This window comes from Catharus ustulatus, chromosome 1 (genome assembly GCF_009819885.2).
Source record: "Catharus ustulatus isolate bCatUst1 chromosome 1, bCatUst1.pri.v2, whole genome shotgun sequence".
NCBI lineage: Eukaryota > Metazoa > Chordata > Aves > Passeriformes > Turdidae > Catharus > Catharus ustulatus.
In genome coordinates this window covers 125,330,885-125,355,160 of record NC_046221.1, presented here as the reverse complement: position 1 = coordinate 125,355,160, position 24,276 = coordinate 125,330,885, and the positions used below count along the sequence as shown (strand labels likewise).

The following is a 24,276-nucleotide window of genomic DNA, read 5'->3' as shown; positions in this document are numbered from 1 at the left end:
GGTTTCACAAAACAGTCCACGACAACAAGAGGAAAAGCATAATTTGTACTCCAGCTGCTGCATGAGCATAGGGGTACCTCCCTTCCTCCCTGGGGGAAACAGAGGATCCCAATTGCTCTTAACAAGAAAGGGAAAATCTCCCTTTTGTTAGTCCCAACAAGTGGCTGAGGCAGCCAACAGCTGCACCAGGGAAAAAACGGCAGGGCAACAAAGCAGCAGCAATGGGGATCCAACAGAACAGTTTATGGGCCACCCTAGAGCAATACCACTTCTGGAACCTCTGGCCAAGTCTCCACTCACTTTGCACGAGAAACCAGCGAGCACCCTTGCACCACCATAAGACACAGGAATAAAAGCTCACCTTGCCAAAGCTGCCTTTCCCAATGACTTTCAGGAAATCAAAGTCTGTTGGTTTAGCACTGAAAGATATTTAGGAAGGAGACAGGTCATGTGGGTAGGAATTACAAGCCTTATAGCTGTACAGCAGTGTAGTGTAGCACAACTGCCTTTAAGCACCCTCCTTTTCTTTCTTTTACCCAGCACTGCTTCTGCAGACCTGTCTTGAGACACAACTCCACTTTGCAATTCCATTTTCCTCTAGGGCAAGTGTTCAAGTTGCATCCTCTGAGTTTCTTTTATTTACTAAGTTTAACCTTATGATGTAAAGGAGAAGCAAGACCATTCTTTCATTCTCCATGGTCTATTTCTTGTAAGTCTACATTTCCCCATGATGTCTACTGGAGCTTATTTCCAGCGGTACAAATGTATTCTAAAGCTTTCATGAGGAAAGAAAGGAACAAGTTTGTTATCTGTTTCCTCTTATTTTTTCCATTCTTCCCTCCATCCAATCCTCCCTCGTTTTAAATTTCAGTAGGAGGAGAGAGGTCCTAACACCTGCCTCTTCTTGGTGTTTGTATGAATTCAGTCTCAGTTTTTTCCATTTCCCACATCACCACTCCTTTCAGTTTTTCCCAGGGTTCCCTTACTCTTTCCTGAATATAATTCTGTCAGCAAAGCAATTATCCATGTTTTCAAATTACAAAACAAGTTACATCACCACACACCTCTCTATTTATTGCCCCTGAAGGGAAGGACTCTTATATTTCATTTCTGCAATCTATTAACCACTTCCTCCTGCTACAGAACAAATCTGTGAGAAAAGCAAACCCAAAATAGCAGTCATCTCCTAGAGAAGAAAAGCAGATTCATACAGAACTGAGAACAGAACCTCTGCAGAAGACACCAAACAGAGACACAAATTACCACTGCAGTAACTGGGTTGTAGCATCAACAAGGCAAACTGCTCCTCTGGCACGCAATAAACCAAACTTGTTTTCAGAAGCTGTGGGACCACTCCCAAGGTCAGTCTAACTTTTCAGGTTTTAAAATTCATTTTAATCCCATTTAATTAAATTTTACATTTACATTAAATTGAATTACATTAAATTCAATTTAATTGAAACCTACTGAGGATTTCCAGATGGTCCCAGGTTGATATTCTGTGAGGTAGAGTTCAACTGTTGAGAGAAACAAAGAGGTTTACTTGTAATATTTTTTTCTTCTCTCTAATCTTTTAACCAATACTAACTTCAAAATACTGTACTAGTAATCTGCTCAATCCATACTTTTACACTTGTTACATTAGAATTTTAAAGAGATCTAACACCTAGATTGGGAACTGAAATACCTGGCTATCATCACCTTGTCACAAATTCTTTCTACACACATCCTGTTCAAGGATGAAGGTAATAAAATATCTGTGTGCATTCAGAGAGGAAAAGATCAGAAATAAAAAACTGAAGAATATTTCAACAAACAACTTGTTCCTCATTCAGAACTTAACCCTTTCTGTACTTGCTTAATGAACCTATTTTCTGCCTTTTATTCCAAATTCTTCAAGTTCTTACTAATACAATAATTTTAAATTCACACTGTTTATATAAGAGTAATTAATGAAAGACACATGGCTTTTAAAAACACGAAAGTGAACATTCTTCCAATCCCAAGAAAAACATTACCAACCTTTTCTATCCTGATATTAAAGGTTAAATAACTCAATTCCTGGAATTCCATGAATCTTATTAGTACACACCCAGGCAGAATTTGTAAATTACAGGGAGCAGAGGAAGCCACTGTCATTTAGGTGATTTTCTCCATTTTGTTTTTGATTCAGAAAAGTGATGTTTGTACTCTCATTGTGATTCTGGAAATTCTTAGAGAAGAATAAACTGCACTCAAATACAAGTTACCTGGGGACAGGCTGCCAGGCAGCACAAAGCAGTACTCCAGAAGTGGAAAATGGCCTGACAGCAGCACTGGATGCCACTACTCACTGAAATGAGCCAGCGCTACTGGACAGTTTTGAATGAGATACTGTAGAAAAAAAGACTTTTTTTTCTGAAGGCTTTTTTTTGTTCCTTGTTGTTTGGCTTAATCATTTACAATAACCATAAGGTGACTTTTCCACCAATAATATGGGGCCCAGGCCATTATGCAGTAGCTCTCTTTTTGGAATTTGTTGTGGTATGACACATCATTAATTTTCCACAGACAGTTTTTATCATTCCGCATTACTTTAAATACCTTTCAAAGGAGGAGGAAACCGGTATTTTAAACTAGTGACTTTGGAAATGAAACTTTTAGAGCACACTAAATGTCTTGTGGATCACACACACACTGAAACAACCCTTACATCTTTAACAAGGGCTGAATAAGAAGAGAAATATTAATATCATATCTTTATGCCAAATAGTAAGTAATAGAGAAGTTTAAATATGGCACTTCTGGCTTCCTAGAAATACTCCTTTTTTCAAACAGCATTGGTTCTGGAGGCTGTAAACTAATTTTAAGAGAATCCATCCATATATATATATTGGCTTCTTTGACAAAAGAAATTTCAGACCTCACACAGTGTTGTATGTGAAATGAAATAAAATCCATCCTTGCTCCTAAGTGACTTTTAGAAAGACTGCATTTTTTCCCCTGAGAGAATTCTATTTCCCCCCATTTTTAAAAAAGAAGAACGCACAAGCAAACAAAAAGACAATTAAACATTCAATCTCCCCTGCCCCTTGCCAGATGTTCTTAGCAAGAGCCTTTGAACAGACTACAAAAACTCTGACAGCTAAGTTATGACTGAAGTTGTGTTTCTTTAACCCGTATAGCAATGGGGGAAATAAGCAAGAAAAAGCCAGCAATCACTTTTATTCCTCTCTGCAGTTCACATGTGACAGAAAAATAGCTTACAGCCCACAGTGGAACTGAATTGTTTAAAAGAGTAAAACCTACCAGTAGTTTTCAGTAAATAATATACCTAAGAAGATTGCCCTCAAGTAGCTGAAATTCAGAAGACCGTTCTACTTCTGTTTTATTACCTTCCGACTGCTCCTTTCATCTTCATCTTCAGATGGATCCGACTGGTGTTTTGGGTTATCCATCTGAAGAAATGCTCTGACATCTGGGCTAGAAACACAGTTAACTTCATTAGCACACCAATAATATGCATGATTTTCAGCCATAAATACAGAGCATAGAATTAACTGAACAGCAGCATACAGGAGTTACTCATCCCAAAGTTTTGTATTTAAGTTCTGGTAATTAAGGACTGTGCACAAGCAATACTTTCTTTTACAGCAACATAATTCAACTGCAAAGTGTGTTATACAGCACAAACCCTTTCATTTGCAAAAACCTGACACGTTAAAGTATATGTATATGAAAACTTCAGAAGGAAACACAGAACTGCATTTAAAGATAATTATTAGAAGAAAGCATGAGTTCTAAGTGGCTAGCAGTCACCAAGAAACCAAATTTCTTCCAAAAAACTGAAGAGTTTTAATTTTCGTTTTCTATAATTAATTTAATTGTCCAATACAACAGGGAATGAAATACATCATCTGTATCCCAAGGAAAGACACATGTTCCAAGGGATACACAGCAGTAATGTTCCTCTCCCCATTCACTTTGAAGCAGGAGATGGTGATCTTGTATTGAAAATTCCTTCTGGCAGGGCACTGTCAAAACAGTGTTAAGAAATCCTTCCAGTCAGCTGCAAGGCACAAATGCCTCAGCAATTAGCAACAGGCTTCCCAGAGTACCTAAGGAGATGCATTTTATCTGCAGCAGAGGTTTCCAGCTCTGTCTTGGTGGGGGCTGGGGGACAAGGACTGAGAGAAAGGTGGGAAAGTAAGAGAATTCCAAAACAAATTTCTTCTTCCAGAAAGAAAGGGTTGTCCAACAGATCAAAAAAATGTAACATGTTTCTGAACCACAGCCCAGCACAGGTAAAGAATAAGGTAATACCACTGAGGAAAAATTAATTCCTAAAAAAATGGGTATCGTGTACAGCTTGTATAAACCACTTCAAGAGATTATTTGAATCTTTCAAGTTGTTATTTCAGTTCACTAAAAGGCAATCTTCTTATCGAGGAAGAAATCTTACCTACATTTCAGAGACTGAGTTGTTTGAGAGGGACTCAGGGCAGTCACTGATAGGAAACTCCCCATGAGCCATTTAGTACAAGAAAAGCACTAGCTTACTATGGAGTTGCTCTCTTAATCTGTCCCTAGAATATATAAAATAGGGTAGTTTTATGTCATAAACAGATGTACTCACTATTTTCAATCCATTCACCCTCACACATCTCTGATCAGTGAGGATCATAAGTAAGAGATGAGCTCTGACACTTCTCCAGCTCCTGCAATTTCCTGACAGCACTACTGAACCTACCTCATATCCTAGGCTATCTGAGGCTCCCAGTTATCATCACTTACACTCTGTATTCCTAAGTCCTATTTGAAGTATGTTTCAGTTACGTTCAGCCTTTCAGGTTTAAAGCACAGCAACAAGACCGTTCACATAATTTCCCACCATAATTTCAGTTTAATACTTCCCATTTTATATGAACTCCAAATTCTGATCTATTTCAGCATCTGTCTTGTATCCTGAGGTCAGGAAGACAAAAATCACAGTGTTTTGAACATTGTGGTTATAGTGGGTCATGATGCAACAATTTAAGTTTCAGAATGTTTGGATATCATAAAATCAAGAATAAAAACTAGACAGAACAACAGAAACAGACCTTGATTATCTTTCAGCATTAATTATTCTGGACAACTGGCTGATTAAATAGAGCATGTTGGTTGTAATACATCTCAAAGAGTTACTATAGTAACTTTGTTCATGACTGAAATCATAGCACAAAAAACATAAAAATATCAATTCACACGAAAAGGTTGTTGTACAGTTGCAGGGTATTCCACAATCTCCACAACAGCCAGAATCATAACTGATTGATGTTATGTTGTTCACATTTGCAATTCTAAAAGCAATGCAAAGAACCACTGATTAAAACTAAAAAAGTTTAATGTACCAATTTCTTAGGCAAGATTGCAACATGTTATGCAAAATGCTATACAGATTGATAGGACTTCTGTGCTGTATTAATGCACATGGATTAACTCAATGTATTTTGGAATACATGGATAATATTCCTAAAATAACCTCACCTATGAAATTAAAAGGATTGAGAAAACTACAAAAAGGGATACCTATTATACATTGTACATATACTACCAGCAAAAAGTTGGTTTTGTCTGTATTTTTATGATTGGCTGAATAAATTTATTTTATGGATTATCTCTAAAATACACAAAACAGTGTCAAGCTCTGCTTAAATACTGTTGCTTATGTAATACTTGTTTTGCATTAGTCTTCCTCCGAAAACAATGTAATACCACACAAAAATTTTGGATGCACACAGAAATATGAACGAACCAAAAAAGTCACACAAATTTTGAAACAAAATGGTAAAATTAATAGCCAGTGACAGAAGCTTAACATTTAAGACACATTTTATTCAAATAATGGTGCCCAGCTCCTCCCTCTTCTCACCAGATTTTTTTAAATAGTAAACCACTGATATCTTTCTTACAGAACGCAAAGGTTCAAAAAGCTGTAATACAGCAAAGTACAGCAACACTTTAAAAGAAAGCAATCATATAATGCAAAGTTTGCTTTCCCAATATAAACTGCAAATTCCTACAAATCAGGGGTTTCACATTCACTTTTATATTAATCAGCTTTTGAAATCAGAAAAAAATGTAACTGATTTTCTTTGTAAGGAACACATTCAGCTCCTGCTTCTCAGAACTGATAACTCATTTCCCCACAGATTGCAGAGTATTGTCATCCTTGAGTTCTTCAAGTGTTATGCAAATGTTCTCATTCTCATTAAGGAGCTACTTTGGACTATTTAAAAATAACTGTGTTATATCTTTAATGCATCCTCTATTATACAGTTTTTCAATCAGGTTTTCTTTGGACATGTTCTGATAGACAGCAATTAAATGCATTAATACTTCAGTGAAGGCCTACATTTGAGGGGGCGAGCAGCCCACTTTCAGGAGTTGTGTAGTGTTTTAGGGAGGCTCTCAGTGCTCCCTAGGAACAAACTCCCAGCTCCTATTAAGGAGAGCAGTCAGAAAAGGGGACACACTATCAGATCTCTATCCCTTCTGCCCTATATATCCCTACCTTTTCTTGGAATACTTGCATTCTACCTGTGAGAGCAAGCTGTCTATCACAGTAAGTTTGTTGAGGAAATGCAGCTTGAAGCTAGACCACTTAATTCCCAATTTGGACTAAGCCAGTGATCTCACTCTGTGTTGCACCTGACAGTGACTGCAGGAAAATCCTTATCAAATGTCACACCGTCTCTCCAAGCACTCCAATACACCTTAGGTTTTTCTTGTATTTTTTATTGAGCAAAAAGGCTTGGCTTTGCTACAATATTCAAGAAATGTGCCAGACCCAAGAAAAAGAGTCCACTGATGGAATACAAGAACACAGTGTTGCATGTTTCAAAGAAAAATGTCAATATTACCATCTTGGACTCACTGCATCTGACATTTGTACTTTTCACTTCAGATGTTCAGGTGCCTTCCTATCCAGAAATAAGAACACCTTGAATCATACTTAAGCTTTTAATGAAACAATTCTCCTAAGCAGGACTTAAAATATACGACATGCTGATACTGGTTTTAATGCTTAAAAGTTGCAGTGGAAGGTGGATTTCTTAATGGTTCTGTGAAGAATGCATAACCCACTAAGTCTTCCTTTTACATCACTAAATTTACATAAGTTATTTGACCTAGTTTCAAATTTAATTAGCACATTAAAGCAAAACTAAGAAAGCAAGGATAGACTATCTGTGAAGACTCAGTCATCACATATCCCTTGAGTAGCTTCTATCAGATTTTACAAAAAATCCCAAGCACTAAGATCAAAGATTTGGTATTTCCTCTACAAGAACATTCACTGGAACACAGAAAAGGTGACAGATTACATAATTAATTATATGATTTGCTGCAATGCAACTCTGCAAAAAGTAAAAGCTAACTTCAGAAAAACAATCACCTTGCCACGATTAAAAGAGAAACACCATAGAAACTGCTACAAAATTAAATGTTTTTTGCACTAACTGTGGATTAAAACCTTTTTCTCCTGCTTAATTCACTATTTCTTTAAGGGTGGGGTAGAAGAGCACAGTACAAGACAAACTTTTGTCTTGTTGTTTTTATTGTAGAACTCTGTTTAATAAGCTTATTATTGAATACACTTTCATCAGAACCAAACATTATCAGACCTATGTCTTAACCCTGGTTTGAGTCAGTTTAATGGATCACACAAGCTAAGTGCCATATTAAAGAACATTGATTCTTCTACAGTTGCATTCAAGCATAAAATAATTTTAAAAGCTCACAAAAATTTAAGGAGACAGGTAGATTTGAGGTTTGATGCCTTTTTTTAGCAGACGATTTTGTGCTGTCCATAACAAAAGAGCACCATTTTACCTCTGGAGAACAAATATAAATATAGTACATTTTCAAACAAAAATATCAGTATCCTTTCCAATGAAACAAAACAGATTGATTTTCAGGAATTTGTTATAATAAAGTGCTTTTTATTATTTCCCAAAGAACAGTACCATGAACACAAACCTCATAGTGTTTGTTCTGGTGGAAAGGTATCCTTCCATAAAGACTTTGTTATGAATTTTTTCCACTAATCAAAAGAAGCATATATAAAACGCTCCTTTTTTTTTTTTTAAATCGAGAAAGGAAAGGAAGTACATATTTCAGGTTGACAGGACATTAAATAGTTCATTTGTTGTGAAAAAAGAAAATCTGACTGCATGCTGTGAACTGAAGTGACAGTCTGTTAGAGTTACTTTTTCCTGTGGGAAATGGGCAATTTCACAGTACAAATAGGCTAATTAAACAAAGCATATGAATTAAAGACATTCACTCAACACTAAAGCCAAGCACGGAGCTTTACTATTTTACCAGTTCAAGCAATATAGAAAGCTGCATGGATTTAGCTGAAACATTAAAGCTTTCAACTGAAAGAAGGTGCCTGTTTGCCCTGCAATGGGTTAACACACAGTGCTGCTCTCCAGATTTAACTGGAGCTGACTCTGTCCTAACACCATCTCTCATTCACCACTGGTGCTGGTGAACACACCTGCAGTACTTCTGCTGGGAACAGTTTAGGTACAAGCTTATCCATTGCTTCCTTTAGGAAGCTCAGCTTGGTTATCCCAAACCATCTCAGTAAGCGAATTAATCCACTTGGTTACCATGCTTTAAACAAGTTCTGGAGCACACATTAAATGCTCTTCAACAAAAAAAAGGATGCAGGCAGTGATTGACTGCCACAACACAGCAGCAAGTTACAGCAGCAAGTGACAGCAGGGCCCTCAAAACAGTACAGCCACCAGCAAAACAAACACCTGCTCTACAGCAACAGTTTACAGTGGAATCTGCACCTCAGAATTAAGATCAGTTAATTGCCTGCAAATTGATTTGTAGGTTGGTTTTCAAAAAATAAAACCACTTTTATATTCTTCAGTATGTAGATTTTTCCTGAACGAATGGCCATATAAAGTTTATTTTTTTACACTGAAGAGCTCTGAACAGGTACAATACATTTTCTGGTTCAATACCTAATTTGCAATTTTGTATTTAACACATCTTTTCATCTCATGTCTTTTCAACAGCCCTTAGAAAACAGAAATGAAACTACTTACTGGTTGCATAGCTCTGGCTGTCTAACTAAATTTTGAATGAATTCATTCAGTCCTGCTCTTCTCTGTTTAATAAAATCTGAAAAAAACAGATTTATTAGAATCATCAGTCAGCTTGTAAAAAAGACTTATTTTCTTAATCAGGTTTTTTAGGATTTAAAACAGCAGTTAAAAGGAGACTGGCCCATGACTGATTTAGAACAGGATTAGTTCTACATATGGAAACTGCAAGCTTCAAACACTGAACTGAGCTGAGAGAATAAATGTCAGTGTCTCAGTAACACTATGTAAAAATGCTGAAAGCCAGGTGGATTAGAAGTGCCAGCCTGCGCTTCAAGAACAGTTTGTAACCACAGAGGGCTAACCTGTGCAGCCTCTGTTGCACGGGTGAGCCCTTCAGGACCTGATTCCACAGAAACAAAAACCCCAAGAACCCACAGGCAAAACCTGACATCAGTTGCACAAGTCAAGTTTTTACATGAGCAGTCCCACCAAGCAGCATATTTCCATAACATATGTATGGCAGGGGGAAAATTGCACAATTCACCCTGCCAGCAGGCACCCAGATAGAGCCATCAGAGATAACAAAATAAAATCCTTTCCTTTAGATTTTGGACATCATTTCCAACATTAAAAAAGATAATCCTCAGAATCCCTTCCCTTATCTAAAGCTTGAGACACATAACTGTTCTGTAGCAACATGGAAAGATACACAAGGGATTTAGAGAGTTCTAACATAAAATAAAGTGTAAAACGGAATAATCTTATCTTTCATTCCTCATATCAACAATCATTTGTATGGAAAAAGAATATTTAACTTGTGCACTAACTTTTAAGGTATTTCAATGACTGTCATATCAGACCACTGACAATTATTAAATTTTTAAATTAAAATTAAGTTTAATTAACAGCTGTACTTAAAATATTAAGCAAAATGTCCATATTGTTTCAGACGTATAATCCCTGAACCCTTCCTAGAGTATTTAATAATGCCAAATCACTGACATCTAACAGGAAGGTAAATTTGCATACAGATATTATGGGAGTCACCAACATCAGCAATTTCAGTGCGGCAGATGTTCAGTGTCATCAGCCACTCTAAGCCTACAGGGCTATCCATACTAGTGAAGATAAAACAGCCCTAACAGCTGAAATTTTCAGGTTCTGTATTCTGACTGGTTTTTGTTCCATTTTTTCAAGTTAAAACAAGACTAATTTTAAAATAATTTGGAGCATTTAAAGGTAATTTAAATGACAGTATTTTTGGTAGATTTTGGGTAAAGGGATGTAAAGGTCTCACTCTGCTGCATTTCAATGCAGTAGTACAATGCTGCATACCCATGGATGGATTACAGAAGTAAAATACCTTTTCAATATTTGTAAAATATGTAACTTGTTTCAAGAGCCAGCAGACACATTACATCAAAGCTTCAATAAATCAGCGTTAAGAAAAATTATTTACATAAGCACCATGGCTCCATCTCCACCCTGCCTCCTAGCAAGAAACATCTTGAGAACTATTCAGTTTCTCATGCTTCAAGGATTTCAGAGTAGTTCACGGAAATTTAAAACAAGTTTGAGGACTTTGTTTTACATATATAATTTTAATAAAATTTTAGTTGAGGGTTTTTTTTTTCCACATTAAAACTCCAGTTTCCTAAATTTGGCTCCAAGAAATCCACCTGCATATCTGCCTGTGCAGCAAACCAGACTGCATGGCATTCTCTGGTCTTCAGCCAGCTCTGAGAATCCCAGGGTCAGAGAAAAGGAGCCAGAACTATACAAGAAGTCCCTGTACACAAAATAAATACAGAACTTCTGGCAATCATTTACATCTTCATCAGAATAAAACATCAGAGCTTGGATAGTTGTATTTGATTATTCTAATAAAAAATAAGAGAATTTCACATTAGGATATGGATGATTAACTGCAACTGCCAAACACTAGGTTTGCTTGTTAGAACTTTAAAAAACCCGATCTACACATCCTAAGAGTTTAACAGCTTTGCATCTATCTGTTCCTCAGCATAGGAGAAAATGAAACGACTGAGACAGGTGCAGAAGGTGATGAAACTGCAAACAGACTGACCACATCAGCAAGCCAGGGGAGGGTAGAAGGGTCCAAAGAACATTGGGAAAATCCTGAAGTAAAACTGGCTTGAATGAATAGTACAAACACACAGAGCAATGGCCTGTCCTTCCCATCTGCCTTTTTAGTTATTCATGCATGGTGCCACCCAGGTTACTTCAAGGCACTTTACAAGTGACTTTCATTAGTATTTTGCTGTGTACAGAGCAAGCTGCATGGGGGATCTATCACTGGTAACTGGAGCACAGCACATTCACATCGGACATGCTTCCTGTTGTTGTTCCACTTCCAGAAGAAGTTTGTTTTTACCTAAACTGTACACATTCAGCACATTCAGATATAGAGAGTTCTAAAGCCCTCAGAGATAAATCCTTGAGTTATTTCATTTTTCAGAGATGGCTGTGGGGCATGTAACACAAAGAAAAGTTTAAAATGGACTACGCATAAAGCTTAGGAAGAGCTTGGGGTTTGGCTTTTGCTTTTATAGGAGAGAGATCACACCTGACAGTTCAGAATCAGGATCCTGAATATGGGAGGGTTGGGAGGAGCTATAGCCTTTGGTGCAAGAGAGGCACTGGGTGACCAAGCAATGCTTTGTTCATATCACAAGGTAAAACACCTACCCACGCTAGTTCCTGCTCTCGACTGAAGCATGACTAAACTTTGGTTTAGTCACTGTTTTGAGGACCGCTACAAAACTCAATATAAGACAGCTTCTTGTAGGCTGGAATGGATCAATTTTCACATAAAGAAACTGACAAAATGAATAACAAGATGATGACATACCAGGATCAAAATTATCTCCAAATATTCTTTTAGCTGGAATCTTCAGGTTCATGGTGGGAAATTGCTTCTTTAGCTGAAAACAAAACACTTAAAATTGGATTGTGCTTAGACATTAAAGTATCTAGAAATAATTGCATTTTGTTTGTTTTCTGATGAACAGTTTGAACACTTGATTATTAGTAATTCTGCTCTGCTCTGCCATTTCCTCTGCTCATACACTTGGGGGAAAAAACATACCCAGAACAACCTGTACTTAGCTTGTTTGCAAAAGACATACCCTTCTAAATTCAAAGGCCACCTCATCTTCATCATACGGACTACTAAAGTAATAGTGCAAAATTATTTGTCCCAGGTTAAAAAACAAATTTCAGTGTCGTTTTTATTTTCCTTTTTCTTCCTTCCTCCATCAATTCTTTATCTCTTTTGGGTTTTTCTCTTACTTGCTTGATTGCACAGGGTTGTATGCAAGAGGTTTAGGATGGGCTGGGGATACAGACATCTGGATTCTGTCCAAATTACATTCTTAAAGCTTTAGAAATCACAGGTGGTCTACCCCTACACCAAAACTGCAAACAGATGAACAGCCTATTTTAGGATCCTGCACTTGATACTTCAATTATTATTACACTTGATAAACTGACCAGAAGATACTATACAAAACCAGTGAATTATATATTTAAAAAAACCCCAAACCTGACACTAATCAGCCTCGACTACATTTGCTTCACCTTCAAGTGCTCCAGAAGAGCAATCTTACTCTCATCCTCTTCAAGAGAATAGTTTTCTACTACAGTAGCTGGCAATTCTTCTTCCCTTAGCAACACCAGTATTTCTTACAGTTAGCAGCAGCAGTTCTTTTCGGTGTATGTATTGTATGAATTACACTGAACAGAAACTGGACTAAATGTCCTCCTGGTTATGCTTCCCCAGAACCTCACCTCTGGCCATGTTGGAGAGACCAGGGCTGAACAAACCTCAGCAGAGCAAGGCCAATCTGAATGGCAAGAGAACATGGCAAAGGAACAGGATCACCCACACTCCCTCTGAAAGGAGGATTTGCTGTTTTCACATCCCTTACATGTCTATCCCTGCAAGATGCAGGCAAAGCATAGCATGGGGTATCCAGGGGCATTTCAAACATTTCCAATAACATTTCCAAGCGCTCAGCCTGTGTTTGGAGACCACTGCCACACGCATATCCATGCACAGGGAGGCAGAAGAGAGAAGGCTTCACTACTTCCTAGAGAAACAGTGGCACAAATAAGCAGCTGGTAATACTTTACTATGGGAATCAGAGGGGAACTATTTCCCCTTTTGTTAAAGCAAAAATTATGGTCCCTAAATACAAAGAACTGGACGAAAGTATGGACACAGCACACATAACTTGGACTTGTTTCAGACTTGTACCTGAACAAGTATTACCCTACTTGCCCACTATGTAAAAAGGGCAAAACCCTCTTCTAGCAACAAACCCAAGAAATCCATACTTATTTGCTGAAGGGGCCTGTTTTCTTTGGATCACTGACTACATACTTTTGTGCAAAAAATCGTACCTGCTATAAAACTGTGGGTATGAATTGCCATTCAATTACTGACTAGAAAATCTCTGTTAAGAAATAAGGATTTGTTCATTGTTTTCAGTACTTCAAAGAAAAACATTTATTTTAGGAGAAACATATCCACCTAGATGTTTTGTGGGTTTTTTTATTATGAACAAAAGCACATTTTATATGTTTTGACAACAACTAAACTGGAAGTTTCATTAAGCTATGATCCCAACGAACTATTAAAAAATGTAACAAATGAGTGGATTTTGAGTCTGAAATTCAAAGAAATTGAAGTCTAAAAAACCTACTTCATAATTCTCTTTAATTAGGTGTCTATGGTTATTAAATGTGGACACAAACTCCTCAAGAGAGGATTATTCAAACCACAACATTGCAAGCGTTACTTTGCTATTCTGGCCTGATTTCATAGCTTGCTTTTTGCTCACCGTATTGTAGAGTTTATCAAACTCTGCATACCGTCGAAGGACAAACCACTCATTTCTGCCAACAGAGACCAACACTTTGTAAACCTGTAGGAAAAAGGACAGTGTTATTGCCCGTGAAGCTTAGTAAAACCTCCCAAGTTTAATCTTGTGGTGGAAATAAGGGCAGTCTGTTAAATTTATGGTGCACATGTACTTATTGAATCACGTATTTCTTACAGCTAAGTCACACAGACATCAACAGAAATTATTAAAAGAACAATTAAAAGAATCTGGTAATTTACAGAAAAATTTTTAAACACCAGGCAAGCAAAAACTAACACCAAAACTGATTTAGTGGAGTTTCGTATATTAGTTAATACCCAGAAAGAACACCTGGCCATCAGATAGTAGTTTATTAAAATTTAGCATGAAATTTGTTAACTCAATAATCCATAACAAAGACTAATATTAAAGAAGCAAAGCATTTAAAAACACTGAAAACTGCCTTCACCAAAACCCAAAGAGAAAGTACATATGGAGGGCACAAAGATAACTGTTCATTTAAACACCCTGAATACAGAAGAAACCTGGCTGATGGCACAATTGTTCAGGGAGGAAAAAATGGTGCAGTGCCTGAAATACAGCCCATACAATATAATATGCTGCACTGGGATGAAGGAGGTGCAGTTGAAACCTGTTGCACACTTCTGGCCTCTCAAATGCCACGTCACAGAGTACTTCAGTAACTGGACAGATTTTCGGTCCCTGGATTCAGAAATCTGGTGTGTGCAGCAGGCTTCTGTCTCTCAGGCAATTAGATGTCTTCACTTCTCTGCTTTCTTGTACTTCCAGAAGGAGCTCAGCTATTCCTTTAGGGAAGAGGATGGGCACAGCAAGGAAACGAGTGCAGAGTGCTGCTAATTCCCAATGAAGACAACTGGACCAGTGCCCCAGTCTCCCTTCTGCCCTGGAAGAGCACCTTGGCTCTGTCTCTTAACTCCACAGTGGAAGCGGCAGCCACCACCATCAGTTCCTCAGCCTGAGGGCTCCAGTCAGGCTGTGTTAAGTGCTCACATAAGCTGTTCTCAGTCCCAGGCCCTGGGGAACACAGGAAGCATCCAGTAGAATGCTGATGAGACCTTCTAAGAAAACCTACTTTGTCTCATACTGCTCAACAAGTACAGGCATAAAACCTTCTAAGAGCCTCCCTACACTGTAGCCAGCAAAAGCTTCAGCTGCAAAACTTAAGCACTGTCCTCCTGAACTGGGTCTCTTATACAGCAATCAAATCCTGCAGGCAACGTTCAAATACAAAACATCTCTGCTCCCCATGACCGCACAGCAAATCAATGCCAACACACTCGAGCAGAGGGCCAAGGTAGCTGGGCAGAAAGCTCAGAGGGTAGACTGCACAGGCAAGCATAACTCAGTATACAAGATGATATCCACCTCCTTGGCAACTGCTAAATTAAAACAGTTTTGCTCTCAGACTAGCTGTAGAACAATGACACAATCAACATTTTTTACACAACACAGCATAAAAAAGCCTGTATGAGGTCATCCAGTTCACGTCATTAACAAAGTTCTTGCACACCCCAGCAAAGCAACAGCTGCAAGTCCAACAGTCATGGATGCACTGAGGGGTTAGAAAACACACAATATCCACAAGGATTCTGGTAAAACCTAAAACCATGACATGTCTGGGCTATATTACTACTCTCAGCTACACCTATGTAATGATTAGAGAGATGTGCAATGCTTATTTCTAGAAAGGAAGGGGGAAGGAATCTAGACTTACTTAGATAATAACCTTTTAAAGTCTAATTATTCCTAATCCAAATTTGGTCTTAGAAGACTCCTTAAAACATAGATACGAAGCATTCACAACTCATAGTATGTGGGTAAAAAACATAAAGCTTTAAGAAAAATAAAAAGGAAGAAAACCAGAATTCCTGAAAACCTCACCATAAAATATATTCCCAGATACAGACAGGACAGGATCCAGCTATTTCTAGATGCAGTAGGATTTCTTCACAAAAGAACTCATTGAAATTAAAAGCCTTCAACTCTGTTTGTGGTAGCTCATGCTTCTAGATTAAATGCTTGACTTTTATTAAACAAAGAAAAATAAAAAGGTAAGCTGTTTTCCAATTTTGACAGAGCAATCATTGAGAAAGTCAGGAAACTATTTATTGTCAACAAATAAAGAAAAAAGACAACTCCAATTTCCACAGGGTTGGGGATTAATATTATACATCACAGGTCTGAGACAAAGTTTTCAGATTTAATCAGACAAACAGAACCCTTGAAAGAGATTTTTTAATAAGCCTGTATATGATCTGGGTGTAAAGGGAGATGAGAACAGGTCAGAAGAGAAAATTAAGCCTCAGACATCAAACAGCATAGGGATAAAAGTGAGAAACCCAAAACAAAGCCATTTGTCACAACAGGCAAAAGAATGACCTAATATGCAGCAAGGACAGAAAGCAATTAATATAGGCCACATATGGGTCAAAACAGGGAAATACTTTACTCTTTTTATGGAGAAAGTGAATGCTGAATCTTCAGAAAAATGTGGGACAGCAAACTAGTGTGGACTTACACAGGAGGCTGGTTGCCATGAATTAAGCGGAAGCAAAAAAGGTTCCCTGCCAAAGCACCCAAAAAATGGAAACATGTAATAACTTGGAAAAACAAAAAAAAAAAGACAAGAAAATTGTAGTAAATATATAAAAAGTATGCAGTATTTAACAAAACCAAATCAAATATTCAATAAAAGGCCATGATAATGCTCAGGAAGAATGAGAAGTTCACTTCCAGAGACAAAACTGAAAAGCTTATTTAATTATCAGAATGATGACTGCACAGAGACATGGTTGTTTTTAAAAATGCTTTATCAGAGTAAGTGTGAGGGGGGAAAAGTAGAGTGAGGAAAAGCTAAGTTGCACATACTTGTCTTGTTTCCATGCCAGCATTAAGTGAGCCACTGAAAGGTTTGAGATGAAATTCAGTTTCTATTCAGACCTACAATTCTAGACGTGTCTCAGAAGCAGCAGGGATGCACACTGTGAGCAATGGTAAGGTGAAGGCTATACAGTCACCTGAAATCTTTCCTAGCCTTTATCACTCTGACCTTTCTTTTCACCCCAAGTGAAAACCCTTCTTACTGCTCTTTATAGAAACGGCACTAGTGTGGCCATCAAGAGACAGCTATACCTACCACAGATTTGTTAAGAACTGTTTTCCCCCTGCACCCCTTTCTCACTCCCTGTCAAAGCACTGATGGGATCCTGTCATTACACACAGCTACAGAAGAGGGGACACAGCAACAGCACTGACACGTGCTGATATTCACAGTTTCTACCAAGAAGTTTAGTATGACCCTCACTTCTGTTACCAGATCCTAAAATATATGTGATAATATTCGAAAACTTGGTTGTGAAAGCACTTCTTGTCAAGCTGCTAATTACTCCCTGGCACAGAAATTAGAAGCCAGCAAGACAAAGCGTACCTCTGCACAGTGTAAGCTGGGCTGGATTTTCCCCACCCTCCTCCCTGAGCCCCCCATTTCTGATATTTCATACAGCTTTCTAAAGGGCATACACAAAGAAAGTCCCTTTACACTGGCCAGGTTGTCTTACAGACCTTTAGGTAAAATGACCTGGAAAGCACATTAGTACATGCTCAGTGTACCACACTGGCATATTTTAACTGCAGAACTGCCAGCACTGAGGCAACAAAACAAACCTGCTCTGCTCATGTTTAGACTTCCACTCAGGCCCACCTGAGTGTCACATGAATGCAGAGGTTTAAGGAATTAGTAAAGTTGTCTTTTGTTTATTCCCTTCACCAGCACACTCCTTCCCCAAGCTAGCTCTTGACACACTTGTAGAATCAAACAGCACTGCTCTTCTCCGAGGAAGGGAGGCAAAGAGGAAAGGGAGACAAAACATAACTCATAGTAAACCATTGTTTTGTTGTACTCTTCAGACAGCAACTCCATATAAGGGTGTTTGCATTCCTCATCCTGAAGAGTGACTAACTCACTCAATGAAAAAAAATCTTAGAGGAAGTTGCACAAGAGCAATGAAATAGTTTGAGCCTTCTTTAAGGAAGTATTTTGATCTTGTCATTTATGGTTATATAGAAGCCAAACAAAAATCCATACCACACTACTTTATTTTTCAGTACATAATGCAAAGAATTTCCCACACAATAGGAAGACTTCACAACCAGAAAGTCAAACTGGGAGGCAAAGAAAGGAAGAGGGAGAGAGAGAAACGACAAGAAGTGGAAATGGGAACAGGATAGGAAAAAACTCATAAGCATTAGAATCAGAAACAGGAAGGAAGACAGAAAAAAGGTTTTGAAAAAGTTTGATGGTTTATATTTTTTTCATTTTACATTAAAAAATTACAATAGTGTAATAGGATATCTGTGAAAGAATGATATTAAAACAAACAAACAAACCCCCACAAAGAATCAAACCCACACTTTATCCCTTTACAAAATAAATGTCTTCATGAAAAATCATGTGGAATGCAAAAACGGTACCAGAATGTTTTCCCTGTACTTGGATACTTAAATATTTTATACAAGTAAATGCACCTATTTCAGGATAAAAATAAAATTTAAAAATAGCAGAAATTTGTAAAAGCAAGTTATTTTTGCAGAAAGCAACACAGGTAAACATTGTAAAATATTCACAACTTTTCACACTGGACTATGGCCAGTACTCACAAGAGCAAGGAAACTGATTTCCATAAAACTATTGAAAATAATACGAAGTTTAGCAGCAGAAGAAAAGAAAGCAGCACTGCTAGGCACCAATAGCCTATGCCTTTGCCCACAGTGCTTACTCTCTTATATACTTACAGTAAATCTCTTTTTCTTCTCTCTGTGTTCATCAGAGCTGGGAATGCTAACGCTTGGGCAGCTCTCTTTGAGATCCATTGTATGTTTCTTGTGACAAATTCTTTACAGGACCCCACTTTGGATGTTGCAATCAGGAGGTTTCGTCAGCGGTACTGATCCAAGATCCGCAGCTTTTCTTGAGAAAATGTGAATTCCATCATGTTACCTTAAAGTGAACATAGAAGGAAAATTTAAGTACAGGAGTTCTTAACTCACAGTGCTAAAAACCTGTGAGACAAGAACTTTTGCTGGCAGGAAATGCATATTAATATGCACATATAAAGCCACAATCATGCCTATTTTCTAAACTTTCGTGCTTGTAGTCCTTTGTTGTTTCACTGAAATCACTCACATTCTCCAAGGACACAAGTGCATCCAAAAAATCACTGAGCTGTATAGACACACTGGAAACAGATTTGGTCCTGCTACAGAGAATACTTTGTAGGAACAAAGGGCATAAAGAAATAATTGAAGATGACAACCTGGTATCAAACATCTGAGAAATGCCACCAACTTGTACATTCAGAACAATTTATTTCAATGCCAAAGATTTTCAACTGCATGAGTCTCTACCAGAGGGGAAGTTCAGATTTGTCAGAACATGCTGAGGGCATTTAAATGTCACATTAGAGACTAAAGATGACATGAGAAAAAATAAATTTTCATGGAAATTTTAGAGACGGACAGAGGCAGCATCATGTGTCTGTCTGAGTATTTACCTCCTCTGCCCCTCTTTCACCTTACCAGGCACACTCTGTGTTTAGCAGAACACAGGGTGTAAGGTCACCCTTTCCCTTCAGTGAACAGTTAAGTTTTTCCTTGCTGAATGTGAGAAGGGCACAACACAAGGGACTGAGAATAAAGCCATCAAAAAGGCAGAAAGCTTAGTGTTAGCCAGATGCCTCCTCACTCACGGAAGGACGGAGTTCTCCACACCTGCCCTGAGCACAAGCACATTATTTACTGGACCCCACTTCAGTGGTGCTGAGGAGCAGCCGAAGTTAATGCTGCTTAGCTAGAACCCTCTGTTTTGGCCTGCACAGCACAGCCATCTGAACTGCTTCACTGAATGCAACACAACTTCAGAACAAGATGTGTCTGATCAAACATGAGGAGAGTGTTTTAGAAAGAAGGGGACCTCAGTTCTCTCCAGAACAGTCAGAGGAAAAAGGAGTGCCCAGTTCAACATTAACTCCCTATTTTCTTAAAAGAGGGAAGTATAAAAGTGAACTCTGTATTTCATATCATAAATTTCCAAGAAGTACAAACTAATCCCCTGCAATTCTGCTATTAGAGAGACACCCATATTTATGTTGGCACAAAGGCCAAAGCTCCTGGAATCCAGTGAACAGATTTGTTCTCGATACCCAACTAGTCTCAGTAAGTCAACTGACTATTTTTCTTGCCAGATCATCAAAAGCCAGATCAAACTTCATGTTGTTATTTCTCGTCTTGCCATTTAAAATTGAGTTAATTTTCAAAGATATATGTGATTACTTTAACAAAAAGGAATGCTTACAACCACTATAATCACAGCTAAGTGAGAGATCATCCATACTGCCAGACATTCAGAAAATTATTTTGAGCTACAACTGCATTTACCTTAATTTGACTGTTCCCTACTTCACCAATTAGGTAATTACAGTGTTGAGCAGGGTTAAGTTTCTCCCCCACCTTTATTTGACTAAACACAGTTCATTCACCCGAGTTACAGAGACCATGAATTTCAAATTGTTTTCTCTTTTCCTCTGGAAAGCTACTGTTAAAAGCTTTACTACAAGGCACATCTTCCACAATTTTATACCAGCATGAGATTAAGAGTGTTCTTCTCCCATTGCTACCTACTAAAATTGAAATCTAAAGGTTAACTGAACTCTTCATCATAAGAGGTCCACTAAAACAGTCAATAGCCACCACTTCCAGTAAGTGTTTCACTAAGCTTAGACTTTACTAAGCACTTGTGTCAATCTTTAGCCACTTCAGGTCCAGTATCAGGAACTGAGCATAAGACCTGTTTTATCTGTCTTACTGCTCATCACAGAAAAACAAGTAAAGCTTTAAAATGGATTAGGTGTTCCCTGATTAATATCACTCACTGTCCTCCTCTTGTAAACCAATGCTCATTACAAAGGTTTCCGAGATGCCTGTACTCATCTTCACAGTACAGGCTGTATTTCTCTCATCCCTTCAGTTTCTTATTTTTAGTGTCAGAGTTTTAAATGCCAGTGCAGGAGCCGTATGGATTAAAAGCTGTAGTCTTGGAAGACTGAGTTTTATTTCAGATCTGAAGTTGAAAGATCTCTGAAAAACAAAAGGAGGAAGTGTCAACCAGATTAATTCAGGAAGAGTTTATTCATCTCACTGGGGAAAAGAATAAATCATCTGAGAAACCAAAACTGTAATGTTCACATTTCTTTCTTTAAGCTGCCTGGAAGATCACTTGCTGTGATTACTTTCTTTTCCTGAGGCATCTCCTCTGAGCCGTGCCTGGGTCACCAACGCTAAGCTGAACTGACAAACTTGGAAGAACTGCATTTTCACTTTGCCACTAAGCTCCAGCAGATCAGAGCTTTCTTTCAATTTCTATTTGCCTCGAGCATATCAGCTCTTGAGAACTTCTTACATCTGAACTGTAGTTCTGGTTACAGAAATAGGGACAGACTTGCCTTAATCTTTACCATGCTGCAGTTAGGAACACAGCTGTAGTTTAAACAGCAGGTAAAAACCACTAATGCTGTGATAACTACATCAAGTAATAATGGAGAGAAAACATTTTTATGTTTTTATCCATTTTTTTATCCACAGTTTCAAAAGTGGAAATTGCAGCATTCTGAAGGATGCCAGGTACGAGTGAGCTTAACAGACACTGTCAGCAGATAAGTCTCTACCTTAGGTTACAGCACTTCTGGAAGTAAAAACAAGAAGCCCCTTGGCTCAACTTTGGTAACAGACCAAAAGGGAAAGGAACTTCAGAAAAGCACATAACAAAGTAAATCCCCTCAAATCAAACTTGGCCACCAGTGAAAGATGTAGATAATGTAGATAACCTACAGACAGATTAATGCTGAGGCCAGTGTTGTCCAGAAACAGCTAAAACTCAAGCTGCTACAGTATGGAGGCCTGGAACAGGAGAAAGCACAGAAAAAATTAGAGTAGATCAGAAGTCACCAGTCCTGCTGGCAGAGTTTCAAGCCTATCAACAGTTACACTTCATTCTCTCCATGGGGACTGTCAAAAAGCCAGCAGTATTTTCACCGTTTCCTGCAGGAAGCCACAACAACATCAGTTTTCAGGCTGACCCTTGCCTGCAGTGAAGCAAGAGCATGGCAGTAGCAGAACCCTGACACCATGGGAGCATACACAAATCTACTACACCCACAAATGAATGTCTGACTATAAAAATCTTCTGTGCAGCCTCCTAAGAGCTGCATGCAACAGGCAAGTATGACATAGTTTAGCAGTATGTGGCATCCTCATTTTACTCTCTTCAACATAAGCAAACTGTATTAGAAAAGGTTTATGAAGTTTAATCAGACTGTTTTATTCTGGACTGAAACACTTTCTATTCTTTTTAAAATGGTAATTGCCTAAAGATGGTATCACTGTACAATCAAAAGATCCTTTTTCTGGGTGCTTATGCTTCAACCTCTTTCTAGAATGTCCACAGCTAGATCAGTAGCTGTGTACTCACCTGGTGCCTCTCCAGCTGCTGCCAACATCACCTTAAATACCTGTAAGGCCAGGGCACATCACACTCACTCTTTGAGTAACACAAGGGAAGTAGAGACAAGAACAGACAAAACCCCCAAAAGACTCTCCCTGCAAGCACTTTTGGAAGAATCACCAGGATCCATATCCATTGGAACAGAACACTGGAACAGCGTACAGGCACCTCCCTACACACTAATCATCTACCCTGAAGGACTTAGTTTGGGACTGAGTCATCATTAAACCAGCTGCTGAAAATCTCACCTGTGATTCCAGTTACAGAAGGAACCTGCATATAAAGAAACTGAAAGCAAGGCACAGGAGGCACTCCTATTATTTGCTATAAACACTACCTTATTTCTTCTAACTTTAGAGATAAAGTATCAGCTTTGTCATGCTTTTCATCACTTCTTAAGTTTTCTCCACAAATAGATTGATAATGGCTCAACATATCACTGGACCTTACACAATCTTGTAGAAAACCCAGAAAGTCAAGTTTTTCTCAATCTCTCTGTGGAGAAATAGTGTCCCATTCTTGTTACCAGACAGGCAGCTGACACACAGGAAATGGCAGACGAGATATTCAAAATCCAGTGCAACAGAAATATAGGACTAGGGACTGTACATGAAGTCAAATGCTTCAGAAAAAGTCAAAAGCAAAACACAGATTACTAATCTCTAAAGGGAGAGGGATGACCAGAAGCTGCTCAATAACAACGTTCTGGAGAAAACAGGTTTCATTCACAAAAGACATCCTTTTAAATATCACATTACATACCATTTTTAATACAGTAACACTAGACACCAGGGCAGATCTCTAGCAAGACTTCACCTGAATTAAAAGAGTGAGCACTAACCAATATACTATAGCCAATCCCTGGTTTATCTCCACACTCCCTTCTAAGTACAATTTGAGAGAGCTGAGAATTCAGCTGATATAAAGGAAAAAGCCTGCACCCTGTTTACACATCCACCCACAAACTAGCAGTTTTAAAAATTTCTAGTAGCACCACTCCTCTGCAGCAACATGGGCAAAGTCCAATTCTACTGAATCTTTCTACTTACAGGAAAGAACTGCAAGCAAAGTGAAAACGCAAGCAAAGGAATGAAGTGAGTTATTACCTTCTTTTTGTCTCTATCGAATTTACTTTGGAGAAGCCAAGCAAACATTACCTTCCCACAACTGTACTGCACCCAAGATCATCCCTTCTGCCCCACCTCCCAAAAGAAGCTCCACTAAATTACTCTTAACTGGCATATAACAAGATTCATGGCTTGGATTAGACCTATTTGCATTCATATTTGTTACATGACAGAACACAGGTTCTCTGCTGTGGTAAGCAAACCCTGAGTAATAAAATGGTCTTAAGAACAAATACTGCCAGTAAGAGGCAGTTGTCTTTAATCCTGAACACATCTTAATAAAAATTTCAACTTCAGCCCGTGTCCATAATATCCACAAGGATCACTACGTGCCTTAGATGGCACAATTTACAGAGTATACGTTTAAAAAATCCAGTTTGCATTACACTTGCTACCTGCACATTTCTTGGTGTGGTTCCTCAGTCCGCCTATACACCAGGCTCAATTAAATTTTAAATGTAGATGCCTAAGAATAGCACAGCTCAAGAGTTGCAGCAACAGCACCATAAGCTACTTTGAAGAGGTCTTACAGACAGCTGACAGCAGCCACCTGCAACATAGTCAGTTCTACATAAGAG

General features: G+C 38.3%; 1 protein-coding gene across 3 annotated transcripts in view; it reads right to left on the bottom strand.

Moving 5' to 3' along the window:
• The window catches only part of LOC116998487 (serine/threonine-protein kinase Sgk3), a 54,959-nt gene that overhangs the window by 7,258 nt on the left and 23,425 nt on the right, over nt 1-24,276 (bottom strand). For all 3 annotated transcript variants that reach the window (XM_033064164.2, XM_033064181.2, XM_033064172.2), the window contains exons 2-8: nt 18,809-19,013; nt 13,955-14,038; nt 11,962-12,034; nt 9,090-9,165; nt 3,375-3,462; nt 1,468-1,517; nt 362-419 (exon numbers count right to left, since the gene is read on the bottom strand). In XM_033064164.2, the coding sequence (XP_032920055.1) occupies nt 362-419; nt 1,468-1,517; nt 3,375-3,462; nt 9,090-9,165; nt 11,962-12,034; nt 13,955-14,038; nt 18,809-18,886 (507 nt within the window). In that variant the 5' untranslated portion in view covers nt 18,887-19,013. The remainder of the gene's footprint in view (nt 1-361; nt 420-1,467; nt 1,518-3,374; nt 3,463-9,089; nt 9,166-11,961; nt 12,035-13,954; nt 14,039-18,808; nt 19,014-24,276) is intronic.